The following is a 24,979-nucleotide window of genomic DNA, read 5'->3' as shown; positions in this document are numbered from 1 at the left end:
TCACTGAATAACTTTTTTTTCACCTTTACCTACAATTTTTGGACAGGTTTAGTGCTAAGACTTGTGAGGAAGGGGTGGGCCTAAGAGCCCAAACCAAGACAATTCACAAAATATAAATATAGGAGTGGGCCTAACATAAAGCTTACTACAATCCCCTTTAAGTAAATTTATTAAACTAGAAAAAGACTTGGATCAATCATAGAAGAAGAACCGAGTTTTAGGGTTTTGGTAGACAAGAAAAAAAGAAGAAAAGAATGGCAAAGTGTTTCAACGTGGTTCAGAAGCAGAAGAGAGCCCAAATAGCGGAGAGAAAAAGATTAATTCATGGTGACCCTGCAACAAAGAAGCTAAAGAACAAATCCCAATCACTCTCCGTCTCTGGAAAACGCAAACGCAAGCTTCTCAAAAAATGGCGCAGGGTATGATTGCTTTATGTTAATGTCTTCCCATTGAAAATCTTTTTTTTTTCCTTTTCTATATTTGATGGGTTATTTGTTTAATGGATTATTTGGGTTTTTCTTTAAAAATAAATATTTGGTTTATTATTATTATTTATTATTATTTTGTTATGAATGATAGGAGCAAAAGGAGGTTATAGAGAAGGGTTTGGTGACTATGGAAGATGTGGAAATGGTGGCTGCTGAAGGTTTGGAATTTTCTTTTCCTCCTTTTTTTAAGTGGTTGATTTCATGTCTGTTTTGTACTTCAAAAACTGCAATTACTGCTGAAGGTTTGGAATTTTACTAATTTGGGTTAGCTGTTAGGTGCTGAATGCTGATTGATAAACTCAAAAACAAATTAAATTTATAAGCTTATAAGCTATATTATAAAAGCTGTTTGATATATTAATATAAGTTTTTAAGTATACCCTGCAATTATCATGCAGTGAATCCCTCACAATTTTGATCCTCAAAAACATGGATCCTTACATGATTTTTGTGTTTTGATTGTATAATTGTAGTAAAAGTAATTGCAAGTTAAACAACATTCATTCTATATTAACGCCAGTTAAATAGATTGGTTGATTATATGTGGTTTACATTATAATTATAATGTGATCCTAAAAAACAGGTACAACTGAAGATGGAGGCACATCCCAAGATGCCACCATCAAAGCGCCAACAAAGTTCCCCATGAAGAAGAATTTGAAGCTCAAACGCATTAGTCGAAAAGGTAACCCAATCCTCTCTCATGCACCATTCTCACTCGTTAATGTGACCTGGACTCGAGGCATGTGTTGGCCATGTTTGTGGAACATGAATAGCCTAGTCACTGTCAATGCATTATTCTATGGTTTATGATGTTAGTTTTGGGTTGAGTTTTTGTTTGTTTTTCAACCTCATTGTACAACAGGGAAAAAGAAGGGTGGTAGTTCAAAGGCTGGGATTGAAGCTGCTTCAGTGGATTCCATGGTAGAATAAGTTTTCGAGGACTCAATAGTGTTGTACCATTTTGTGTAGAAATCAACTTGGTAACGATATTTGATAGCTAATGTAATTTTTATTTTATTTTATTCCATTAGTAGCATCTACGTTTTGCACACAATTGTTCTTACCTTAACAATCATGAGCAAAAGATGTTTGGATATTAAAAAGTCGTGAGAAATTGGATCGATATTTTTCTTTTTACATCATTAATTTAAGAAAAAAGCAATTTTATGAAAAAAAAATGTAAGTACATTATTTTTAAAATATGTTCTTTTTAAATTTGTTGCTTTTAATTTTAAAAGAAATGTGAATTTAGATCATCTAGCGGTGAGGTGAGAATAAAAAATGATTATTAAAGACATCAGATTAGAATTGACGTATAATAGAAGTTTTTTAATTTATTTTACTTTTATAAAATTATTAAAATATGTGAATTTATAAATTCATTTAATAAAATATTAAAATGTATCTTTCAATATTTTATTATAAATATTTTAATGAATTATATAATTAATTTAAATTATTTATTAGTTAAAATGATAATTATTTTTAATTTTTTATTGTTAAATATTTTTTTATAACAAGGGTAAACTAAAAAATAGTCACTTTTGTTTGTATAAAGGAGAGAAAGAACTTCACAAATAATACAAATTTTATTCAAATGCATAATTTAGCCGGATGAAATATGTATTAACAGATATACTTAAAATCTAGTTTTAGTTCTCAAATATGAAAAATAAAATGCTAAGACTTTAATCATTTCAAGTAAATAACTAAAATTAATGTCTAATAATAATTTAATTAAAAAATAATTAAAATTTGAGAAAGAAATCTTAAATATTTTATTTAATACTTCAAAGCTAATTATATATTTAGCTATAATTGTTCAATTTAGTATTACTTTAAATATTTATATAGTTAGATATTTTATTTTAGGTTTATATTTAACTACTTATCATTATTTACTTTTATATTATAAATTTTATTACGATTTCTTTGTTTTATTTTAAGTTGTTTTATGGGATTTATTAGGAAGGACAAAAAAGGATAAAATGCTACAAACGCAACTTTAAAATTTTAACTCGGTAAAAATAGACCAATGGGATTTTTAGAGTCTGGTGTGATTATATCTCTTCAACTGCAATGCAGGCTTGTCATCCAAAGGCAATATTAGCTTGCGATTGCATAATTTTTCATATAAATCTCATTGCACTGAGGCTGAGGCTGAGGCTGAACGCGGATTCAAAGGAAGTCTTAGTTTATATTTTTTTAAGAAAACAATTTAGTTGTAATTTTATCTCAAATATTTGATCCATCCGGTTGAATTGAATTCGATATTTTTTAGATTTTAAAATTTAAGTTTAATTATTGAACTTATTAATTTTAAAAAAATGCTAAGTAGTTATATAACAAGAAAATAATATTGTACTTTGAATGGTATTAAATGTTAGATTTAATTTTTTAAATTCAGTAAATAAATATTTGATTTCTTGAAAAAAAAATAGAAATCAAATTTCAAACATGGATTTAGAGTATATTTTAATATAAGGGTTAATAAATATTTTGTTTCCTTTTATCTTAGTTACTTATATTTAGGTGATATTTAAATTTTTCTAAAAAATTAACTGATACTTAAATATGAAAATTTTCCACACTTTGATATTTTGGTTCGAACCATTAGAATGCAATGTTGTAGCACTAGCCGTTAAGAATATTATGACAAGTGACAAACATTAATAAAAAATTATTTCACAAGAATAGACTAATATTTTCTAGTTTAAATTAATTTGTTTAAGATCATTTTAAACATAATTTATTTTTAATTTTTTTGTTTTTTGTATTTATACGATATTTTTTTTTGCACTGTTCTGGATAAATTTTCATCTTCAACGGTCATCAACTTTGCTTTACTTTTGTTAAAATATCATTTTTTTTATCCCTCACTTTTCTTATCTACTATATAAGTGTTTTTTGATAAGTGAACCATGGAAAAACCCAACAAAGTTTATTTATACATTATTTTTGGTAAAATATTGATCTATAAAATATATAAAATTATTAAAAAAAATAGATACGAAATAAATTTGACCCTATATATAATGAGTAATGACTCAACTCAGCTTGTGAAAGTACCAAGTAGAAATTGTCTCTTTAAAATAATCATAAATTCATCAATCTCCGAATATTCAAACTTATGAGCTGATACCAATTACTTTAATATATATATACGCATTTTTAATGATTTAAAAAGCTAAAAATAGATAACCAAAAGGCAATGTTCGATAATTTTGCACCCACAAGTATGATAAAATGAAATAGTTCCAAAAAAATAACTCCTTGAAATTATTAAAAGTAACGTACTAAATTCATAATCCATATCCAAAAGCATAACTCTTAGTCTAAGATGAAATTTGCAGTAAGCAACTGAATCAAAATTGTACACTCACTTCACTATATTTCTAGAGTTGAGAAATTGCACCACAAAATACATTTTCCCTAAAGCTAAACTCATAATTTAGAGAATTCTAGCAAGGGAATACAAATAAAATATAACCAAATGTTGTGTTCTTCCTCGATAATTTGGAAAACATCTCACCAAGTTCTTTTCATTACCTGGTATTAATTCAATCAAACATATTGGGAAGTGGTCTCACAGCCATAAATGCATCCACCATCTGGAATAACGTAACAAAGGAGACCCCCCATCAGTTCTTGACTTTGATGATCAGACAATACATTATATATCGATGGAGTATTTCAAGAACCTCACCTCATCAGATACTGCTGCTCGAGCCCTTCGATGTCTTTCTACTATTTCAGTCAAAACTTCTATCAGTCGCTTTTTCACCTCACCTGTAAGCATGCGTCCCGCACCGTACGCCTAGCAGATGACAAGTAGAATGTGAAGAACCAAGAAACAAAAACAAAGAACCTGGCAGTTAAAGCAACAATTGGACACAATGAAAACACAGAGAGCAGCACGCTTACCTTCTTTATGTGCTCAAGTTCCGCATCATCCTCAAGGAAGAAGTTAAGATATTTAATTGGTATATCTACCTGAAGCCCACTCAATCAACATAAAGTTTTATCATTTAGTATTTAGAAACATACTAGCAAATAAGCAAATAAGCAAATAAGAAAAGAGTATAAAAAACAAAGGAAACTAAAATGCTAACATCTTCTGCAAAGCAATATCCTAAGTGAGCTTCTGAATAGACGCTTAAATCTCTCCCTAAAATGCAGACAAATGAACACACAACCATTAATCCTAGCCCAGAAGAAAGAAGGAAACCTGAATACCAACAACTTCTGCAAAGCTAAACAACGAACTGTGTTTGTGCGGAAGCATGTGCATTTGGATTGATACGTGTCTGTGTGTGCATTTTCTAGGCAGCTAATATACATATAATGAGGAAGCCAAATCACCATCCTTGGATGGTAACAAAATTATAAAGAGAAACCTTCCTGATAACATGCAATACCTAAAAGCTGAAACACAAACTAGCAAGAAAATTTTATCTGATACCTTTAACAAGGGAACAACAAATCCGTTACCTCAAGATTTGCTCCATATTGTCTGTGTTTTTCTATGGTTTCTTGTCCTCCAGTAAATGCATGCTTGTTTACCTAAAGATAAATGCCAATTACAGCATTTTTAGAGATCAGTCGGAGCAAGTAATTAATAGTAATCTATTTGATCTTTCTCGTTGCTGTAAGCTTTCCTTGTAATTGACTCCTTCAGTCATAAAATATTTGCAACAAGAACAGCCTATATCGTTATCACTTATCATATGAGATAACATTGCTAGAAAATGGATCAAGGAAAAGGTGGTATGCAGAATTTGCAATAACACAGGCAAGAAAGTGAGAGGAACAAGAAAAGGAGATTTAATCTGAAGGACTAATAGATCCAATCCAACATGCTATTCCGAAAGCAGTACTAGAGAAAGTCAGAAAGTAGCCAAGCAGAATGATAAGGAATTTCATGAACAAACCTTGTATTTAATGTCCTTTGCAGAATCAGTCACATAAATTGCAGAATTTGGATCACTAGCTGACATTTTCCCCGTTTCACCCTGCAGTTATGTGTAAAAAATTAATTGACTATTGTTTTAACTAGATAAGAATTACAAGTATATGAATCTATAGAAGCAAATGTAGCACATTTCAGAAAGAACGTGGTACCACATTCAATATTCTGATGCCTAACTTCATGTCTGGGTTATCTCATATAAAGGCCATTTGAAGACAACAGAATAGTAATCAAAATACTTGATGACCATGTCCAGACACATATTCCATGAAGAGCCTCCTAGTAATAAAACCCTCTACCATAAGCTTACGGAATTTGAAACATAAATTTTTTACAGCAAATGCAATGCCATAATGTAGACCATATGCATTTTTTAAGCTTCCAGTCTCAAATGAAACATCAAGAAAAATACCTAATCAAATGAAGGAGATCAAAGTAATACAAGTCAAGATTGCTTTATGCATAAAAAGAAGCTATATCAAATACTTCTTTGCCTAAAAGTTAAAATTGTGAAATAACTGCACAAGCCATTAAAAACTTTTATGTACAATCAAAAGACAGAAAAAAAGGCAAAAGAAAGCAATACAAAAGAAAATAGATGGGTACAATATCAAACTTTGGCCACATACAAACAATAGACTTTGTATTGCAAAGTCATAGGCCATAATATAACGTGAAAACATTGTTACAGGAAATAACCCATTTGGCAATAATCGATCTTTATCCAGCAACTACAAACTTATGATGAATTCATCTGTATATAATTATCTTAGTAATGTTTCTATGCCTACAAAGAATACCTGGAGAGCGGGGAAGAATAATGATTCAATCAATGCAGGCTTGTGATACCCTATCCGAGGGGCAACATCTCTTGTCATTCTAAAATATGGATCCTGTTCACCAGCAATAAAAAAAGAAAAAAAAATGAAAAATATACCTGCACACAAACACAGCTAGAAAAAAAAATTTCAAAGGGAAAGGAATGACGAGATGATCACTTAAAATAACTAAGATGGTCATTAGTTTTCACCAATTGTCAACAAACAATTAAATAATGAATATAGATAAATTTCAAAATTAGTTTGACTTAAGGCTTTCTTTAAGGCCAAAAGACCCAACATCCAATTTGCACCAATTGTCACTGTTTCACAAATGAAAGGAACGATAAAAGGCTATTGTGAGCCCAAAACAAAGTGCATGGAGCAATACATTAAACTAAGAACTAAAATTCAGAAACCACGGTTATCATATCCACAACCATATACTGTTAACTAGATTCAAGTAAGAGTTAATATGCTGTCCTTGTATAATTAAACATAGAAAAATCTAAACAAAGCACTGAACCTGATCAATTGCACATGGAATCAGACAACGGAGATCATCCTTGCCAGAGAATAGATGTGGGAATGAAGAGGGAAATGATGGGACAGCCTGCACCAATAGAATATAAGCATAATCATCAACACAGGCATATATTTGACAGAAATAGGTTAAAAAAGACCGATACAGCAGCTAGTTGTAAGTGGCCAGTAGCCAAATTTTAAAGAATATATAATGATGAACAGCATCTGAAGCTCGCACTAAAGCAAAAGCAGCAGTAAAAAAGCTTAAAAATTAAAGATATCATCACTGCAGCGCGGTCATCACAAACTGGTGAATGCTGGAACAAAGAAATATACCTGCACAGGTGGAAAGCTAACTTTTCCAATATGATCCTCTCCCGTGAATCCAAATATGCCAACAACCTAAATATAACCAGAAAGGAATATAGTTACTCAAACAATGAGGTCAATGGCTCTTCCAGTCACAAAGAAAAGAATACAAATAACACCTTGTTGTATGTGACACACTTGGCAACCTTGACCATATTTTTATAGAAGGCACTGCCAAATCAAAAGAAAGAGAAACCTATAATTATAATTAGCCTCCAAACGCATGTCCAAGAAAAGGTTGGAAAGAAATTCTTAACAAATACTCTGGTGTTTTTCATACCCCCCAACATAATCAAAGTCTGAGAATATGAATGTCTTTGATATGTCAAAACCACAAGCAATGATGTCTTTAGCATTCTCACGGGCGAGTCGTTGGCTCTCCTCCACAGAAAGATTTTTCCACATGCACTTCTCGTCATCAGTCAGTTGTATAACAAGAGGGACCTTGAAAGCATCTTGCAGGTATCTGCAAGAAACATCAAGCATTGACCAAAATTAACAAAATCATGCATATGACCAATCTCAGAAACATAAAACAAAATTTATTTTCCTTCTAATTCTCTGTAAGACCACAAAAGCAATTAAACCCCAATCATTTAGAAGCACTTACTAGAACCTGTGAGTAAGCTTCCCACTGATTTATCTCCTTTTAAGATAAAGTCAGAAAAATAATTACTTAATAATAATGAAATACTTCTACGTACATATTCAAATGAATCATAGTTCGATTGAGCCTTCAGTTAATAAAAATTACACCTAATTGCACAATTTCAGTTCCTTTTTCGTTTATAGGAAATAAGCAATTAAGAAAATGGAAAAAGAAGTTACTTGGTAAACATGAAAGGAATCAAATGGCCCAAATGCAAAGCTTCAGAAGAAGGTCCTCGACCAGTATACAAATAAAACTTCTGTCCTCGCTCGTAGGCATCCAAAATATCATTGAAATCGCGATGGGCAAAGAAAACGCCACGGCGGAGGAAGACGTGAGGGGGACGAGAAGTGAGGCGTTGGACGCGGTCAACAAAGGATTGATCCAGCCTTTGGCAGCCGAATTTGTCAATGAGCTTATCGTAATCGATCTTACCGCCATCTTTGGCCGATACTTCCCATGGATTCACAACTTGGTCTTCTTCTTGCTGGGGATTCTGGTCCTCTACCTTCTCCATTGTGGCTTCGCAATCGTCACTGAGAAATGAAAGGAACTAATTGGATGTATTTTGCTATATACTAGGTTACGGCGACGGCTATATGAAACTGTCCACTGTCATATCGCACCCGACAACAAATTTTTAGAATTCGGGTTTCATCCGATCCGCTCTGCTCCGGTTTTTTTTTTCAAAATTTTAAAGAAAGATCAAGGATAAATTATATTCAAAGCTTATCTATTTGTCACATTTTGATTTTTTTTTCAATTTAATCATTTTAATTAATATAATTGTTGAAATTAATCACTATTATTAAAAATTTAGTGATTAACACATGTTTACTTTTCACTAAAATTAGTTCGAAGCAAATTTTTTTTATTTTTCTTTTCTTTATAAGTAAGAAATTAGAATCTACTTCTCAATAGATCGTAATATTATTGGCCTTTTGGAAGATTCCTTCTTTAGGGATTTCTGTAACAACGACCCCCACAATTCTCAACTGGCACATGAAAATCAAAGTGATCCTATCCTATATCATCGCAATTGTTTCCTGTTATTGAGAGAAATCCTTCATTCGTTAATTTATTTCATGCTAATGATTCTAACTTATTTCATCGATACATTGTTTTTAAGAAATTCTTTCCCTTTTATAATTGAAGGTTTTGATGTTACAAAACTTGAGATTCATGGAAGACTTAGGATGATTTGTCATGCTATTCTTACTGTTGAACCAAGTAGTACTGCCTAGGCCTCACTATCAAATGTTTAAGTTTTCATATACTTTTTCCCCCTCTCCTTCCTTCCTTTTTTTTTTCTTTAATTATTTGATTATAAGACTTTTGGTTATGAATGTAGAACTCATTTTGATGCACTTCCCGATAGTTTCTGTAAAAAGAGGATAGATATGTGAAGTAGGCTATGGTTTCTCCTTTTCTGAGGCATGGAGGGAAGAGAAAGAAAAAAACAAAAAAAAGAGGTGATTGGACTAATTATAAAGAAGCCATTATCTTTAGTCAAAAGTTAAAAGAAATGTCGCGTACAGTCACTTAATGGGCTAATGTGTTATTTCAGCAATCCATTAATAAATTAATGAAAATTGTAATGGTAATAACTAATTTGAATAATATCTTAATTACTGTGACTAAATTGAGAAAAAAAAATTATAGTGACCAAAATAAGATAAACCTATTTTAGAGTGACTTTAAGTGTAATTTATCCTGAACTCAAAGTTCCAATGACTAAGATTGGAACTTCTAACAAATTTCTTTACTTTGAATTTGATTGAGTTTGATTTTATGGGTAAAAAGATTTCTCTAGTCCCTCTCAATTTTGATATTGAGCAAATTGGTGCTTCTAAAAAAAACCAGAGCAATTTAGTCATTGTTAATTTTGAAAGTGAGCAACTAAGGATAATTAATCATAACATTAATAATTTTCGTCAATTTTACATAAATTTAACTGGTATAACAACTAATTTAGCTCTCATAATTTACACTTTCTATTAATTTGGTCAATATTTAACAAATTTGGCTTGCAATATTTTTGTAAATGTGTAAATATTGAAGATAAATTTGTTGATTTTTTTATTATTTAAAGTCAAGACCAAATTAACAAAATATATAAATGTCCAGGGCTAAATTTGTTATTATATCAATCAAAATTATACACAATTGATGAAAGAGATTAATGCCATAATTAATTGTCCTTAACCACTCACTTTCAAAATTGTAAGGAGTTCAATTCCTCCATCTTTTTTTTTAGAGAAACTAATTTACTTATTTTCAAAATTGATAGGGACGCGAGGGATTTTTAATTTTTTTTTCTAAACGATTTTACAATAATATAGTAAAATAACTCTAAATTTGAAAAGTCAATTCGGAAAAAGTTAAGGCCAGACTCGTTCCAACTTAATCAAAAGGTCAAAATTCCAACTCCAAAAATTTTGAGATTGAAATGATCGAATTTAAACAACCCTCAACTTTAAGAAGTGAAGCTTGAAATAACCTAAACTCTAAATGAAATTTAATAGTAAAAATAAATAAATAAATAAAATTGTGACTATATATTTTAATAAAACTTTAATTATTAATTTACTCTAACTGTATATATTTTTAAAATAGAACTTTATTTTACTAATATTTTTAATAAATTAAGTATATATTTGTATAGGATAAAATAGTAATGTTTGAGAAAGTAAAATTACAATTATTGTAAAAAGAATTCCATAAATTATGGTATATGAGTGAAAATTTTATATAAAAAAATTGATACAAAATCAAATATAGCTTTAGTTAAAAATGATAAACTTGATTGTAAATACTACACCAAAACAGGTTTTTAGCGGCGTTTGAATGAAAAACGCCACTAAAGAATGAGCATTAGTGGCGCTTTTCAAAAATTGAGTATTAGCGGCGCTTTTTAAAAACGCCCTAATGTTTGATATTTAGTGACGTTTTTCAAAAAACGCCGCAAAAGAATTTTGCAAAGTGACATCGTTTTGTATTGAGCTTTTAGTGGCTTTAGCGGCGATTTTCAAAAAACGCTGCTAAAGATCGAGTATTAGCGGCGCTTTTTTAAAAACGCCGCTAATGCTTGATCTTTAGTGTCGTTTTTCAAAAAACGCCGCAAAAGAATTTTTCAAAACAACCTCTTGAGCTTTTAGTGGCTTTAGCGGCGCTTTTTTATAAACGCCTTTAAATATTGAGTATTAACGGCTTTTTTAAAAAAACACCGCTATAAGTACACCTTTAGAGGCGCTTTTTAAAAAACGCCGCTAATGCTTGATCTTTAGTGTCGCTTTAGCGGCGCTTTTTAAAAAAAGCCACGCCGCTATAAATACACCTTTAGAGGCGCTTTTTAAAAAATGCCGCTAATGCTTGATCTTTAGTGTCGCTTTAGCGGCGCTTTTTAAAAAAAGCCACAAGAAATGAAAAATTAAAATACTATTATTTAAAATAATTTTAAAGACTTTTGGTATATGACTAATTGTTTTTTAATTTATATGTTAAATATTTTCTTATATAATTGTAAAAGAGATAGTATTAATTTTAAAATATTGAATTAATTATCATTATAGTTTAGGGTTTACGATATATGGTTAATGGTTTAATGTTTATGAGTTACTATTTTATGGTTTAGGGATTATGGTTTAAATGTGGTTTAAGGGTTGGGGTTTAATGTTTAGGTGTTAGGGGTTCGGGGTTAAGGGTGAGGGGTTCATGGTTCAGGGTTTATGTTTTAGGGTTTAAGGTTTAGGGATTAAGAGTTTAGGGTTTAGATTAGTTAGTGTTTTTTAATTATATGATAAATATTTTCTTATATAATTATAAAAGAGATAGTATTAATTTTAAAATATTGAATTAATTATCATTATAGTTTAGGGTTTAGGGTTTAAAGTGTATGAGTTATTATTTTAAGGTTTATAGATTATGGGTTTAGGGATTATGATTTATAATTTCCCCATTTTCCCTAATCCAAATCTTTAAAATAATCACCCCTTTTTTCCCAATTCAAAATCCAAAATCCCCAGTAAATGTTTCTTTTTCTAACAATGGTTTAGTGTGCAATTGTATACATGAACTTTAATTTGATCCAGTTCTTGTAAATTATTAACACAATTATTGATATAACATCATTTTATATTTATATATTGCATACATAAATATTTATATTTATCCAATAGAAAAATATATTGATGTATTTATTTTTTAAAATTTGTATGATTAAATCAAAATTAAAGTTTTAACTATACATTTAAACCACAATTAGAATTTCACGTCTACAATTACACATTAAACCGAAATTCATATATAATTTTAAGATGTATCTCTATTAAAATTTAGGTGTATACATATAATTAAATGCCATTTATATAAAAATCTAAACAACTGATGCGGACCATACTTAAAAGAATAGTACTTGTATTATTGTGTCATTTTGTATTTTTTTAATTCATCGATTTCATTTTATTTTTGTTAAAGTTTCCATTTGTATTTTATATGATAATTTAAAAATTATAAAAATCTTCAAAAGAAAAATAAAAAATAAAAAATAAAAAATAAAAAATTTAAAAATTTAATATTTAATATTTTAATTTATATTTCAGTTAAAAAGTTCAATATTCAAAATTTTAAAAATGATAATGTGAGCACAAAAAATTTATAAGAGAAAATAAAAAAAATATTAAAAATAAAAAAAAATCAAAATTGAACAATAATAGCGTTTTTGAGCAAAACGCCATAAAAAAAATTGAACTATAAAAACGCCACAAAAAAACTATTATTTTTTATCCCGCTTTCAAAATTCCGCTCACAACCAAAAAATAAATTTTGGTTACCCGCTTCTCATCTTCTTTCTCATCTCCTTTTACTCTCAAAATTTTGGTTGTTGTTTTCACTTTACAGTGTTGATGGTCGCCGGTATGAGTTTATTAGTTAGGCAATTTAATTTGAGTGTGAATTTAAATAACAACGACCACAACCTCTTGATCCGTGAATTGGATGAGACCAAGCTAAAGCTGTCTCGTTTGGGTATTTTCCCTCTCAAATTCTTTTTAACGATAAACGTTTCATTAGAAACAAATTACTAATCGTAATCTTCAATTCTTTGATGCTTTGTAAATATGATTGTAGAATCTGTTCTCGAAGAAACAATTCAAAGCATTGATGCTAAAACCCTTCTTCTCAAGGAACGCGAGAAGCTTTTCGAAGACATGGAAAACAAGATCACTTATCTGCAGTCTGTTATATCCACTCTTAAGGTTCAATTCTTAGCCAAGAAGCTTTGCTTTATTATTATTATGTTTTCAATTATTTTCAGTTATTGAATGTCTTTCCCTAAAGAAGCGTAGATTGAAGAGTACAGTGTACTAAATTAGGGTTTATTCGGCTATGAATTTTAATTTCTATATTATGTTAATTGCAGGATGATTCATTACTTGCTGATGAAAGCTTAAGGCTCTACAAGAGGAGGTTCGTTTTAAATGGTTTAATATAAATGTAATCCCTAATTCCATTTTTTCTACTATTGGATTCCTTGCCTGTAATGCTTGCTTTATTTGCAATATTCATCTGACTTGAGTAGTAGGCCTCGTTCTCCTAGGTACGTTTGCTTTGGGATGCTTCGAGAAAGAACAACTTTGAACTTCATGTTTTGGAATCGGAAGCACAGGACACTGAAGATAGGGTGGAAGCTGTTAATTTAAAAGTTGAAAAGGTCAGCATTGTGCATGCATTAATTTCATTTCTGTGTAGAGACTCTGCTAGTGAATGTTGAATGACTAAGCATTTCTATGTATTATTATGACCTTTATCAACTTAAAGAATTTTCATCAAGAACAGCAAAAATGCTTTAAAGACCGTCTTATTGTTGTTCTAATTTCTAGATTTATGTATCGTTTTTGGGGAAGGGGGTTCATTCAGACTTCATTTTCTGGTTGCTGCTAAGATGTTAAACCATGAAAAGAAAAAGAATAAAGGAAGTTTTTTCACCCGGATATTCTTTTTAATTTGTTAATTGAAATGACCATTGTTCTCAAACTCAATCTTGGTTAATTTGGCCTTTGCTTGATTGTGTTGTGTCGAAAACTTGAAAAAAATTATTCCGTTTTGATTTTGTTTTCTCTATTGCTGATGTTGAAATAGTTGTACTTTTCTCTCTTAAAGTTTCATTCCCTTGTTTTCAGATGGCAGAAGTTGTTACAGAACAATGGATTCAAATTCCACATCTTGAGCAGGCGCTTCAACTTGCACAAGTATTGCCTTCGATGGACCCTATTAATATCAGTTATTCGTCAATTCATAAGGAAGTTTAAAAGAAAAAAGTAAACATTCTGCCATTATAATCAATTTGTTAATTAGCATAATTGCTTTTTGTCATACAAAGGAGGGCATTGCAAGATCAAAGGAAAAGGTACATGAGATGCCCATTCTTGAAGGAAATATAATAAGCTGACATAGTCTTTCAGACCTTTTATTATTATTATTATTTTTTTACAAGGTACATGAGATGCTCATTCTTGAAGGTAATATAATAAGCTGACATAGTCTTTCAGACCTTTTATTATTATTATTATTTTTTTACATCTCTCTCAGTCCATTTGAATGTTTTGTGAAAGTAATGATATTTTGCCAAATGCTTATCTTTCATTCAAGTCTTAATCAAATCAAATCAAATCTTTTCTGCAAATATAGTTCTTTAATGACCTTTTTGAAAGACATCTTCCAAGGATGCTTGGTGCATTGGAATATTATTCATTCGGAAAAGGATCTACCATTAAGTACTACATGTCTCAAGCTCTGCAACAATTGAGAAGATTTTACTCAGCAATTAAAAAGTATCACCATCAGGTATGTTTAGCATTGCAATGCGATTTCCTAGGATTAATGTACCTCAAAATGAATTAGGTTACTCTTGGAGATCTTCACATGTCAAAACTACATAAAAGTATACTTTGTGAAAGTTTCCAACAATAGAAAATGCTCAATGGATAAGTTGACCATTTCCTTTGGCTCTGTGTAAACTCCTAGGCATGATCTCTTTCTACTAAATTAGTTTTATGCTTAATCACCATGAATCTGGAAACCTTTGGCCTCTTCCAACTAGGTTGCTCAGTTTTGTAAACAAGATTGTCAGTAATCATAGAATCATAGTACTATCAGCCAAAAAGATTCTTTTCCCCTGAATTATAGAGAGTATGATTAGTGTCTTGATGACTTAGATTGTGAACCTTCTTTGGCTCTATCTTAGAGTCCCATGCGAATGTTGCCTAGAATGGTTTCAGCTTTTTACGGGCATTATTTTTCAACACACTGAGATTAATTCATTAGACAGGGTCAAGAATTATCTTGATTGTGTATTTGATTGGTGGTTAAACAGGTGATGTGTCGGTCATGCCTGATGTATCTGTTGATCTTGTCACTAATGCTGTAGAAGGTTCTTGATTCCTTTTCTTATGTTGATTTTCTTTTTAAAACTTTTGGCATTGCGTTAGACATATTTCTGCTACAGGTGTTTTTAGCTCACGGACTACAGCTTGAGAAAATAAACAAAGCTTTAATATTTGATTGTAAATTGTGTTGAATTATATTGTAAAACCACCAGAAAATGTTTGTGTCCTCTTAATATCAAACTCTAGAGTCTAGAATCCAGGCACCTCGGTGTGGATAATAGATTGTAACTAGATTTATCTGCCAAAGTGACGATGAATCTGATCATTTGGTTTTGCATCCTTTAGATATTGAAGGTGCAGCAGAGGATTCAATCTCTTTAAGCTGGAAAAGCCAAGGCTTAGCACTTCTTCAAGTGGAACGTTATTTAATATTGCATTCCATGGTCATTCATCTTAGTCAGAACTTGAATTTTGTGTTATAGAAATAGGGTTTTGTGGCTACATTGTGTACCAGCTTCTTTAACCATGATGGTTAATTATTACGAGTTTTGTAGCTTCTTTTATAATTGGCCGAGTTAATTATATAGATCAGATGAGTTGTGAGCTTGTGAGTTAGATTGCCCATTTATTTAAACATAATATTTAAATTCTAAATTTAAATTCATTAATTTTTATATTTAGTTTTAAAGTTAAAATTTTAATAGAAAATTTAATTTAATTAATATTTTTTTATTTATCCTTAAAAGTATAAAGTTTAAAGTTTAAAGTTCAAATTTAAAATTTAAAAAATAAAAAAATATAATATTTATCATAGAAAATAAATATTATTTAATTAAAATATATTTTTTAAAGGTTATAGTCTTTAGCGGCGTTTGCGGGAAAAGTGTCGCAAAAGGTTATGGTTTTTAGCGGTGTTTGTGAAAAAAGCGCCGCTAAAGGTCGTGGTCTTTATACTATATGGGTTCAGATCTTATCATTCCCGTAGTGTGTATGTAATCTTTCAACTAAGTTGAAATCTGATTGATAGGTGACGTCAACTGTTATTAATATCTAATTTTTAGGTTCCTCCTAAATTTCTGCGAATGTGAAATTCATTTCTACTAAAATCAAAGGCAAAGTAAAAATCACACTAAAGAAAAGGCAAGAAACAAAGTATTCTTACCTAAAGAGTGTGATCGGGTAGATGATCCCAACTATTATAAATATCAATGCTTGATTAGCCATCCTTTTGAAAGGTACTTCGTGATGAAAGAGAAGATCATGCAACACTATGAATAAGGAAAATTGAGTTTGAAGAATAAGCAACACCCTCAAAATCAATCACTATAGTTTCTCAATATAATACGATGGAGAAAACCATAACATTTGGCTCTTTCAGTCCTACTACATTAGCTTCAAGCTCAAGCAAGATGGTGGATTTCTTAAGAACTAAGGCAATTTTTCGTTTCCAATATTTTGAATTATCATTGTTGTGCTCCAATCACATGGTTTCTCAATCTAATATGATGGAGAAAACCATAACATTTGACTATTTCGATCCTATTACATTAGCTTTGAGCTCAAGCAAGACGATGAATTTTTTTCATTCCCATTGTATCCGAATGATCATGGTTGGACTCCAATCACATATTAAATAGGCTAATATAACATGTTTAGAATGAACCAAGTTGAGCTTTTTGGAATTTTTTAGGGTTAAGTATAACTAAAGTTTGTTCTTTTAGAGTGTTCATAGAAGGATTCTAAAATGAATAGACTCAATAGGTGACTAATCACATCTAGCCTAAAAAAAGTTAGTGGTGGTTCACATGTTTAGAACGAATCAAGTCGAGCTTTTTAAAATATTTTTGGCACGTCATGTAAATGTCTATCAACCATCTTATACAGAAAAGGTCTTAAAAAAAATTCTACATGGGTAAAGCACATGCATTAAGTATTCCAATGGTTATACGATCACTAGATATGGATAAACATAATTTTCATCCTTGTGAAAATGATAAAGAATTTCTTGGTCCTGATGTACCATATATAGTTCCATTGGAGCATCAATGTATCTTGAAAATAACACATGAGCTAATGTAGCATTTGATGTAAGTTTGCTAGTAAGATTTAGTTCTTCTCCAACATGTAGATATTAGAATTGACTTAAACATATTTTAAGATACCCTAGAGGAATAGTTGATATGAAGTTATTCTATTCAAATGAAAATCTCAATTAGTTAACTTTGTAGATGATGTATATTGAATTAAATCCACAAAAAGGTATATCTCAAACAAAATACTTAGTTGTAAGTGGAGGTGTTCAAAAAACATTAGCTTCTGCCTCTTCAAATTATAAAGAAATAATTGCAATGCATGAGGCTAGCCAAGTCTTAACATATCAAAAGATATGTAGTTTATCTCTAAAGGAAAATAGCATCTTATACAAAGTTGATGTAACATTTATAGCTCATTTAAAAGGAGTATACATCAAAGGTGAATAGAACAAAACATATTTCACTAAAAATTATTCTTCACTCATAATCTTGAGAAAAAGAAAGATATAAAAGTTCAACAAATTCATTCTAATGATAATTTGATAGATTTGTTTACCGAGACATTAAATTAAATTGAAACATTTGAAAAGCCAACTCAAATATGGTAAAGAAGTTGTTTGTTTTGAAGCAAGTAATTAAACATTTAATTGTTTAGACACAATATTGTCTAATACACGTTTTTCTCATATTTATTGAAACATCTTCTAAAGTTCTAATGACAGCAAAAAACGGGGGCGGATCATTACTTGTGCATTTTTGTATAAGCCTACAAATTACAACACCAATATATTATTAACAATTAGAAATAATTAGATAAATTAATGTAATTTAACTTAAAATATTAATAATAACTTACTCTTGAATTCCTTTTGGACATCTGCTTATTGGAAACTTAATTTCGAAATCAATAAAATTCAAATTTATATAGTCAAAGTTGACGTCCTGTCTTCCTTCTAACATCTGTGCCACACTCATATTTTCAATAATTTATATATAGAGAAAATATATTAGTTTAAACAAATAATAATTCATATGTTTGTCCATTTATTCTTAATTTAGTTAGCAAGTTCAAGTATATTTAAGCACATATTATTGTTGATTTATTTATAGATTACAATGAAAAACATATAAAAATATATTACTAATTATATGAAGAATTTAAGAGTTAGATTTTAAAATTTTAATAGTAAAAATATAATTTATAATTTTACGGATAAATATAATTTATTCTCTTAATATATATTGTAATTTAATATTATTTTTGAGAACAGACCTGGTAAAGTATGAATCCAAATGCACGAACATCTTTTTTGGTGTCATAAATTTCATTTATTTGAGCTGTGAAAAACGAGAGAAATGAATCAAATTATTAAAAACAAGATATAAAGCTATGAAACTAAAGATACAAAGTTGGGGACATACAGGCGACTTGATTTGGTTGTATTTGTTCATACAGCATTTGTACCCAATACTCCCCAATTTTTAAGTGCCCACTTTCATCTTGCAATAAATTTCTACAAGACAAAAACAAGTTGTTTATAATCTAGTAAAATATAATCTAAGTATACAACAAATAAATAAATATATCAATTTATTTTTATATTAGATAAAAGTAATTATTTGTATGTAATATATTAAAATAAAATGATGCTATGTTAAAAATACGCGAAAATTGAATTAAATCAAAATTTTATGTATACAATTACACATTAAACTAATATTCATATATAATTTTGAGATTTATTTAAAATTATTAATTAATATAATAAAATTACACTTCAACCTTTTAATCATTTATGATTAATTACTTATTCAGAATATAAAAATACCTTCTCTAAAATAACTATTTTCAAATTAAATAGGGGGTAATACATACCTGGGATCCAAATTATTATGCACTATTGGCTTGGGCTTGTGCTTGTGAAGATAATTCATTCCCCTATGCAACATTTAAATAATTAAAGCAGGCCATTGACAACATTTAAATAATATGGAAACCTTTTTTTTTTTTTTCATATTTCAATATAAGATAATATAAAAATAAATAAATTATACTATCCATTTTAAGCAGTATTTTAAAATATATAAAAAAAATCACGATAGATATAAGGAAAAATAAAGTTACCTAGCAAGATCAAGTGCATAACGCAAAGCAGTGGGGAAATCAAGACGACCTTTCTTTTTCAATATAAGATCCAAATTATCCTATGTTTACCATAAAAAGAAACGAAATTGGATTGGATATAGATATATTTGTTTGAAGAAATAACTTTTATGTAAACCTAACAATATTAACAATATATAATTATTAATATTTATTTTTAATATATAAATAAACAATTTTAATCTAGATACAACTATCTATGGACAGTAACATCTTCAAGTATGAGAATGGAGTGAAGTTAAGTTCGATATTACTAAATCCATTATCGTTCCACTATTAATATGTTTTGTCTTATTTCTCGTACTATTTCATTGTGGATATTAAAACTTAAATACTAATATCACCTCTGTCAATGTTAAAAATATCTATAATTACTCCACCTCATCTTCTCAATTTGATATTTATTAATTACTAGTATGATTCCCACACTTACATTAGGTTGATTCTTTTTTTATGTCAAATTATAGAGTAAAATTTTGAAGATTAAAATGTGCTTTAAGTCTCTATACATTTTATACATTTGGAATTTAGTCCCCACTTTTATTTTTAGGAATTTAATTTCTCTACTCTTTTAATTTAAAAATTTAGGGTCAGTTGATATCACTATTAAAATTCTTATAAAATAAATTTACTAGAGTGATATTATAAAATTAAATATATATTCACTTGATAGTTATATATCAATAGAAAAAACGTGAAAAATGCTAATTAGAATTTTTAGCTTAAAAATACTCGTTTGAACTCATCATGATAATTTTTTTTTGTTGTAATGTTCTTAAGAAAAATTGGGGTTAACATTTTATTGGAATAATTGACAATATTAACTATTTAGATTAACTAATGATATTATAAAGAAACAGTAATTAATTAAAAATAAAATAAAAGCAGGGAAATTAATGTTAAAGTGAAAGGTATTACTTTGGGTAGATATTCAGTAATCAAAATCATTTCCTCTCCTTGCACAATTGAACCCAGGAACTGTAAGATATTGGGATGTCGAAGTTCTTGCAACAGTGTATTATCCTTGGAAGACAATATCCTGACCAAACCCAACATTAAAACATTACATGCTTCAATTTCTGAAATTCTTCACAGACATATATACATGCATGTCTAAATTAAAGTAAAATTAAACTTAATCATAATATACAATATTCATACATACATTTTCACTGGGTGTTGGATCTGGCTTTTTATCACTGTTTTAACAACCCATGTTCCACGCCATTTTACCTTCTCGGATTCACCATACACACCCTAACATCACCATCCACATTTCATCCATATTTCCTCATCAAAACAAAACAAAACAAAACAAAACACAAATTTCTTATTCTTTAAGTAACCTGTGGATTAATTACTGAAGACTTGTCTGTATTCAGTTCTGAGATATCAATTACTTCATTTGAATCAGGTTCATGTCGAACTGTCTGCAATAACAATCAACAAAACACATATATCAATAGAATCCAAAGCATTGTATTTTTGAAATAATTATTAATATTATTACCATGGGAGCTTGATCATTCAATGTTGGCTGATCATTGATGAATTCTTTATCATCCATGTCTTTGCCTTCATTTACTTCTAGGATTCTGCATATATCTCGATGTCCATAAAGTCTTGCATCTGTTAATGGCTTCACAAACAAAAACCAAAGACATTAAAACCCTAAATTTGTAATTGCTCTCAGGTTTTACGATGTAGCAAAGAAGGTGATGAAGTTGGGTGCATACAGTACGATTCCATCGGTCAATGAGGTTAACATTGGCCTTATAAAGGAGAAGTAGCTCAACAATAGGGGCATGACCTTCACTGGCGGCGAGATGCAAGGCAGTTCTCCGATCATAATCTTGGACGTCAGGTGAAATTCCATCCCTTAGCATCTGGTTCAGGCCAACCCTATCTCCCCTAGATGCAAAGCTCAAAAAATTTCCGATCAATTGCATATCAAATCCACTTGAAACATCGTAATCATGGTTTTGCCGTTGACCCATTTTATGTTTTTGTCTTAATTACTCGAATCTGGTTACCAGTTTGGAGTGGCTTAGTTTCTTGGGGAAAATAATGTTGAAGAAATGGGTGAGGTTGAGTGTTAAGAGAATAGCCCAAATTAATGGCAAAGACAAGAGTTGGCCATTGGTTTATGAGAGTTTCAAAGACAGGCGATGATGTCTAGGACAAGGTCAGAAAAGGGCTTGGTTTTAACGTCAACTTATATGTTTATTGATTAGGTTATTGAAAAATATGGAATTAATGAGATTTTTTTAGTTTTAACTTTTCATCCTTTTTACCTCAATTAAAATATATTGTTAGACTTGAATCTTATAGTTGGAGAAAACATAATAGAAAAAAGATTTTTTTTTTTTTAAGAAAAGTCGACTTGGTGAAAGCTTAAAATAATATTGCATTGAAAATTTCATGAGATAGGTGTCTTTTATGCCATTGAAATTATAAGCAACTTGGGAAGCATTTTGACTTTTCCATTTATAATTCCTTACCTCATCCCCCAACCTCAAATCTCTTTTCTTTTTTCTACTACTATTATTATTCCATCACCATTTGTAGATAATGGAAAAGTATAGCTTTACTAAATTATTACTAAATTTATGTTTTAGTTATTTAATTTTTAAAAAAATTATAAAATAGTAATTGAATTATTTAAAATTTTTTATATAAATTATTGGATCAATATGTTTTTAAAGTTCGATGACGAGCTCCAAATAATGATTCTATAAATAGTACGATGGAACAATATTTATTAATGAGTAAATAAACATACATTAGATTTAAGCTGATTTGACAGTTAATATCAAAATTTGAAGAAGAAAGTTACTCAAATTTTAATTCGTAAATTGATGGCGTTCAAAGTTGTTTTATAAAAAAAAAACTAAATTGTTGAAAAGGAGGGAAGTGAGAGCTTTTGATTGGTGCTGGCGGTGCAAATAGAGAAGGCGATACAACAGTGATTTTAACAGCCCAATAAATTAATGAAAACTTTTGAATAGTTCAATGATCATTTTATAAGTTTTTAAAGTTGAATGACCAAAACGTATTTACTAATAGTTTAGTAACCAAATAGTAGTTATTAAAAAAACCTTGAAATGAGGAAACTTCTTTGGTTTTTTCAGAAGTTACAATTATAATTATAATCTTTCCTAGTTAATACCTAGATTAAGGTTGTACCATGAGTTAATCAGATATCTGTTTGGTTAGAAAATGATTTAAAAGTTTTAATTCTACTACTAATGCATCTACTCTATGTAAGTTGTGGATTTAGTCCCTATACTTTAAATTGAACAAATTTAGTCCTTGTACTTTTTGAACTAGTCAATTTTAGTCTTTGTACTTTTTGAATTTTGAAATTTCAGTCCTAACCCAAATGATGGCAGTTAAATTATGCTATTACCTCGTACTAAGCATAAAGTTTTAGATTTAATCTACGTTGTCCAATTGGATTATTCTTAGTCCCTATATTTTTTTGAATTTTGAAATTTCAATTTTGATGCAAATAAACACCATTAAATCCATTAGCTAGCTTTTTTGTGAGTAATATTTAGCAAGCTAACATGGCATTACACATGTAATAATATGTTTCTCACATTAGATTTTGAAAAAAATGAAATTTAGTTTAATGAATTTAATAACTACTATTTGGTCAAGATCGAGATTCTAAAATTCAAAAAATATAATGACTAAAAATGACCAAATCAAAGTATAAGGGCTAAATCAACAATTTATGCATAATACAGGAATAACGACATAATTTAACCGACTTAAAAATATACAAAAGTACCGAATGCAATTATGGGGTAAATTACCCAAAAATGCTAATTTTTAACCATAATTATCGGATTAGGTCGATTTTGGAAAAATGCGTCTAATTGGATGCGCTTTCAGCTTTGACCAGATGGCTAAATGTTAGTATTTTATCCTTGTGTCCTGGGTTCTTTAGTTAGATGGTTAGATTGTTGTAATTACATCCTTAAGTTTTGAGTTTGATTCCTCCCCTACTCATATTTGTATTTTTTATTTCATGTTGCTTCAAGCTTTTTAAATTTTTAATTATTTTTTTAACATATTAGTTCTTTGGTTAGATAGTTGTAATTACATCCTTAAGTCTTGAATTTGATTCCTCTCCTACTCATATTAGTATTTTTTTGTGACCGCCCTAATTTGACCCTAGTCGGGAAGTGGTTTCGGGACCACAAAATTGAGTCACAAAAATAATTAAATGTTATATTCTGTGATTATTACACGTGAAAGTGCATGTGTGAAAATTTCATGCTTTGATTTTGTCATTTGTGAGTGAAATTATGAAATAAGACTTATGTGAAAATTTCTGAAAATGCTATAGGCTAATTTGTAGTGGCCAAATAAATAGTAGTGCAAAATAGGAGGATTTGCATGTCAAACCTCCCATTTTATGTGTAGTGGCCGGCCAAGGTGATGGGTATTAGATAATATTTGTATTTTAGCATTATAATAGTTATAATGGATGATGGTCATGATGAACAACATGTGCAAATTTTTTTATTGAAGTTATGGCATAGGTATGGCACAAATTAATATATGCCATTTTGTGTCATAAAATGTTTAGGAATAAAGAATAATAAGAATAACAAAAGGGAAGTAAAGGAAGGTTTTTGTTCATTCTTGGTTCTTCATAGCCGAAAATTGAGAGAGCAAATAGGGGAGGAAACCCTTGAATATTCGGTCACTAGGAGGAGGAAAATTGAAGGTAAGTTCTTGGTACTTTGCTTCTATTTTGATGTTCATGGGTTCTTATTGATTATACCTTAACTCATGAAGCATATTTTTGATTTTTGGTTGTGTTGTGAGCATTCGGTCATGAATTGAAATGAGGGAAATTGTTGTTGTTTCATGTTCTTTTGATGAATAATGGAAGATAGGTGAAGTTGAGCCAAGCAAATGAGCATGCATGTGCCTTAGATGCTAAGGGGGAAAATCAGCTAACATGTTGTGTGTGAACTTGGATAATATTGAGTAATGTTTGTGCTTTAAAATGATGAAATGAAGTTTTTTCTTAAGTGAAATTATAGGTATGTGATGATGGATTTGTGATATGCATGTTTAAATAACATGCATGCAAGGTATGTGTGAAAGAGTGATTTGGTAATAAATCTGCTTGGGACAGCAGCAGTAATGTGATTTTAGAAAATCACCATAAATTGTGGGAGATGAGTTAGAAGCATAATAAATTATGTAATTAAAGCTTAATGAGTCTAGTTTCTTATAAAAGAAACCGTGTAAACAAAAGAATTTCCAATAATGAGATATTTGAAGTGATGTGGGATAGGGTCAGAATGACTTCTAGATCCTCTGTTCTGTTTTTATAAAATCATTATAAATTGTACAAAATTGGTCTTAAGATGAAATTTATATGCTTAGACTCCTAATGAGTCTAGTTTCAAATGAAATAAACGAGAACATATTTTGAATTCTGTACAATGAGAAATTTGATTCATAGTGAAGAGTGGTCAGATTAGTCAAATAGTGAAACAAGGGAAACTTTAAGAAAAATCTGGTATTGATTGGCGAAACGAAAAATTCTG

General features: G+C 29.6%; 3 protein-coding genes and 1 long non-coding RNA gene across 11 annotated transcripts; 2 read left to right on the top strand and 2 right to left on the bottom strand.

Moving 5' to 3' along the window:
- The first annotated feature begins 149 nt into the window (after positions 1-149).
- Positions 150-1,513, top strand: LOC107891512 (uncharacterized). Its single transcript, XM_016816345.2, has 4 exons — positions 150-419; positions 580-646; positions 1,072-1,173; positions 1,354-1,513. The coding sequence occupies exons 1-4, from the start codon at positions 255-257 to the stop codon at positions 1,419-1,421; spliced, it is 402 nt and encodes a 133-aa protein (XP_016671834.2). The 5' UTR covers positions 150-254; the 3' UTR covers positions 1,422-1,513.
- A 2,230-nt stretch (positions 1,514-3,743) lies between these two features.
- LOC121206146 (tryptophan--tRNA ligase, cytoplasmic) lies at positions 3,744-8,529 on the bottom strand. The gene is made up of 11 exons (XM_041076468.1): positions 8,001-8,529; positions 7,453-7,638; positions 7,292-7,343; positions 7,140-7,205; positions 6,805-6,891; positions 6,261-6,353; positions 5,423-5,503; positions 4,983-5,054; positions 4,416-4,484; positions 4,198-4,308; positions 3,744-4,102 (listed from the first exon to the last, which is right to left on the bottom strand). The coding sequence occupies exons 1-11, from the start codon at positions 8,336-8,338 to the stop codon at positions 4,052-4,054; spliced, it is 1,206 nt and encodes a 401-aa protein (XP_040932402.1). The 5' UTR covers positions 8,339-8,529; the 3' UTR covers positions 3,744-4,051.
- A 4,066-nt stretch (positions 8,530-12,595) lies between these two features.
- LOC107943973 (uncharacterized) lies at positions 12,596-15,809 on the top strand. Of its 8 annotated transcripts, XR_005901128.1 has the most exons (7): positions 12,596-12,846; positions 12,949-13,076; positions 13,241-13,287; positions 13,403-13,531; positions 14,001-14,664; positions 15,194-15,250; positions 15,552-15,809. It is a non-coding gene; the product is annotated as an uncharacterized lncRNA (long non-coding RNA). The 8 variants fall into 8 exon arrangements; XR_005901127.1 differs by lacking the exon at positions 15,194-15,250 and having other exon boundaries at positions 12,597-12,846; positions 13,418-13,531; XR_005901124.1 differs by lacking the exon at positions 15,194-15,250 and having other exon boundaries at positions 12,597-12,846.
- Positions 15,810-17,743: 1,934 nt separating this feature from the next.
- LOC107943974 (integrin-linked protein kinase 1) lies at positions 17,744-21,675 on the bottom strand. Its single transcript, XM_041076467.1, has 11 exons — positions 21,140-21,675; positions 20,914-21,042; positions 20,750-20,833; positions 20,569-20,660; positions 20,322-20,442; positions 19,365-19,444; positions 19,116-19,178; positions 18,662-18,753; positions 18,513-18,577; positions 18,096-18,199; positions 17,744-18,005 (listed from the first exon to the last, which is right to left on the bottom strand). The coding sequence occupies exons 1-11, from the start codon at positions 21,398-21,400 to the stop codon at positions 17,891-17,893; spliced, it is 1,206 nt and encodes a 401-aa protein (XP_040932401.1). The 5' UTR covers positions 21,401-21,675; the 3' UTR covers positions 17,744-17,890.
- Positions 21,676-24,979: the final 3,304 nt, after the last annotated feature.

This window comes from Gossypium hirsutum, chromosome A09 (genome assembly GCF_007990345.1).
Source record: "Gossypium hirsutum isolate 1008001.06 chromosome A09, Gossypium_hirsutum_v2.1, whole genome shotgun sequence".
NCBI lineage: Eukaryota > Viridiplantae > Streptophyta > Magnoliopsida > Malvales > Malvaceae > Gossypium > Gossypium hirsutum.
This window is presented reverse-complemented; position numbering and strand designations above follow the sequence as displayed.

Coding starts and splice junctions, on each gene's coding strand:
- LOC107891512 (XM_016816345.2), top strand. CDS start 255: ATGGCAAAGTGTTTCAACGTGGTTCAGAAGCAGAAGAGAGCCCAAATA. Junction 420..579: donor TTCTCAAAAAATGGCGCAGG/GTATGATTGCTT, acceptor TATGAATGATAG/GAGCAAAAGGAGGTTATAGA. Junction 647..1,071: donor GGAAATGGTGGCTGCTGAAG/GTTTGGAATTTT, acceptor CCTAAAAAACAG/GTACAACTGAAGATGGAGGC.
- LOC121206146 (XM_041076468.1), bottom strand. CDS start 8,338: ATGGAGAAGGTAGAGGACCAGAATCCCCAGCAAGAAGAAGACCAAGTT. Junction 6,354..6,804: donor TTCCATGTGCAATTGATCAG/GTTCAGTGCTTT, acceptor GCTGGTGAACAG/GATCCATATTTTAGAATGAC. Junction 5,504..6,260: donor TATTCTTCCCCGCTCTCCAG/GTATTCTTTGTA, acceptor ACATAACTGCAG/GGTGAAACGGGGAAAATGTC.
- LOC107943974 (XM_041076467.1), bottom strand. CDS start 21,400: ATGGGTCAACGGCAAAACCATGATTACGATGTTTCAAGTGGATTTGAT. Junction 20,661..20,749: donor CTTCAGTAATTAATCCACAG/GTTACTTAAAGA, acceptor TGGTGATGTTAG/GGTGTGTATGGTGAATCCGA. Junction 19,179..19,364: donor TATGCACTTGATCTTGCTAG/GTAACTTTATTT, acceptor AATGTTGCATAG/GGGAATGAATTATCTTCACA.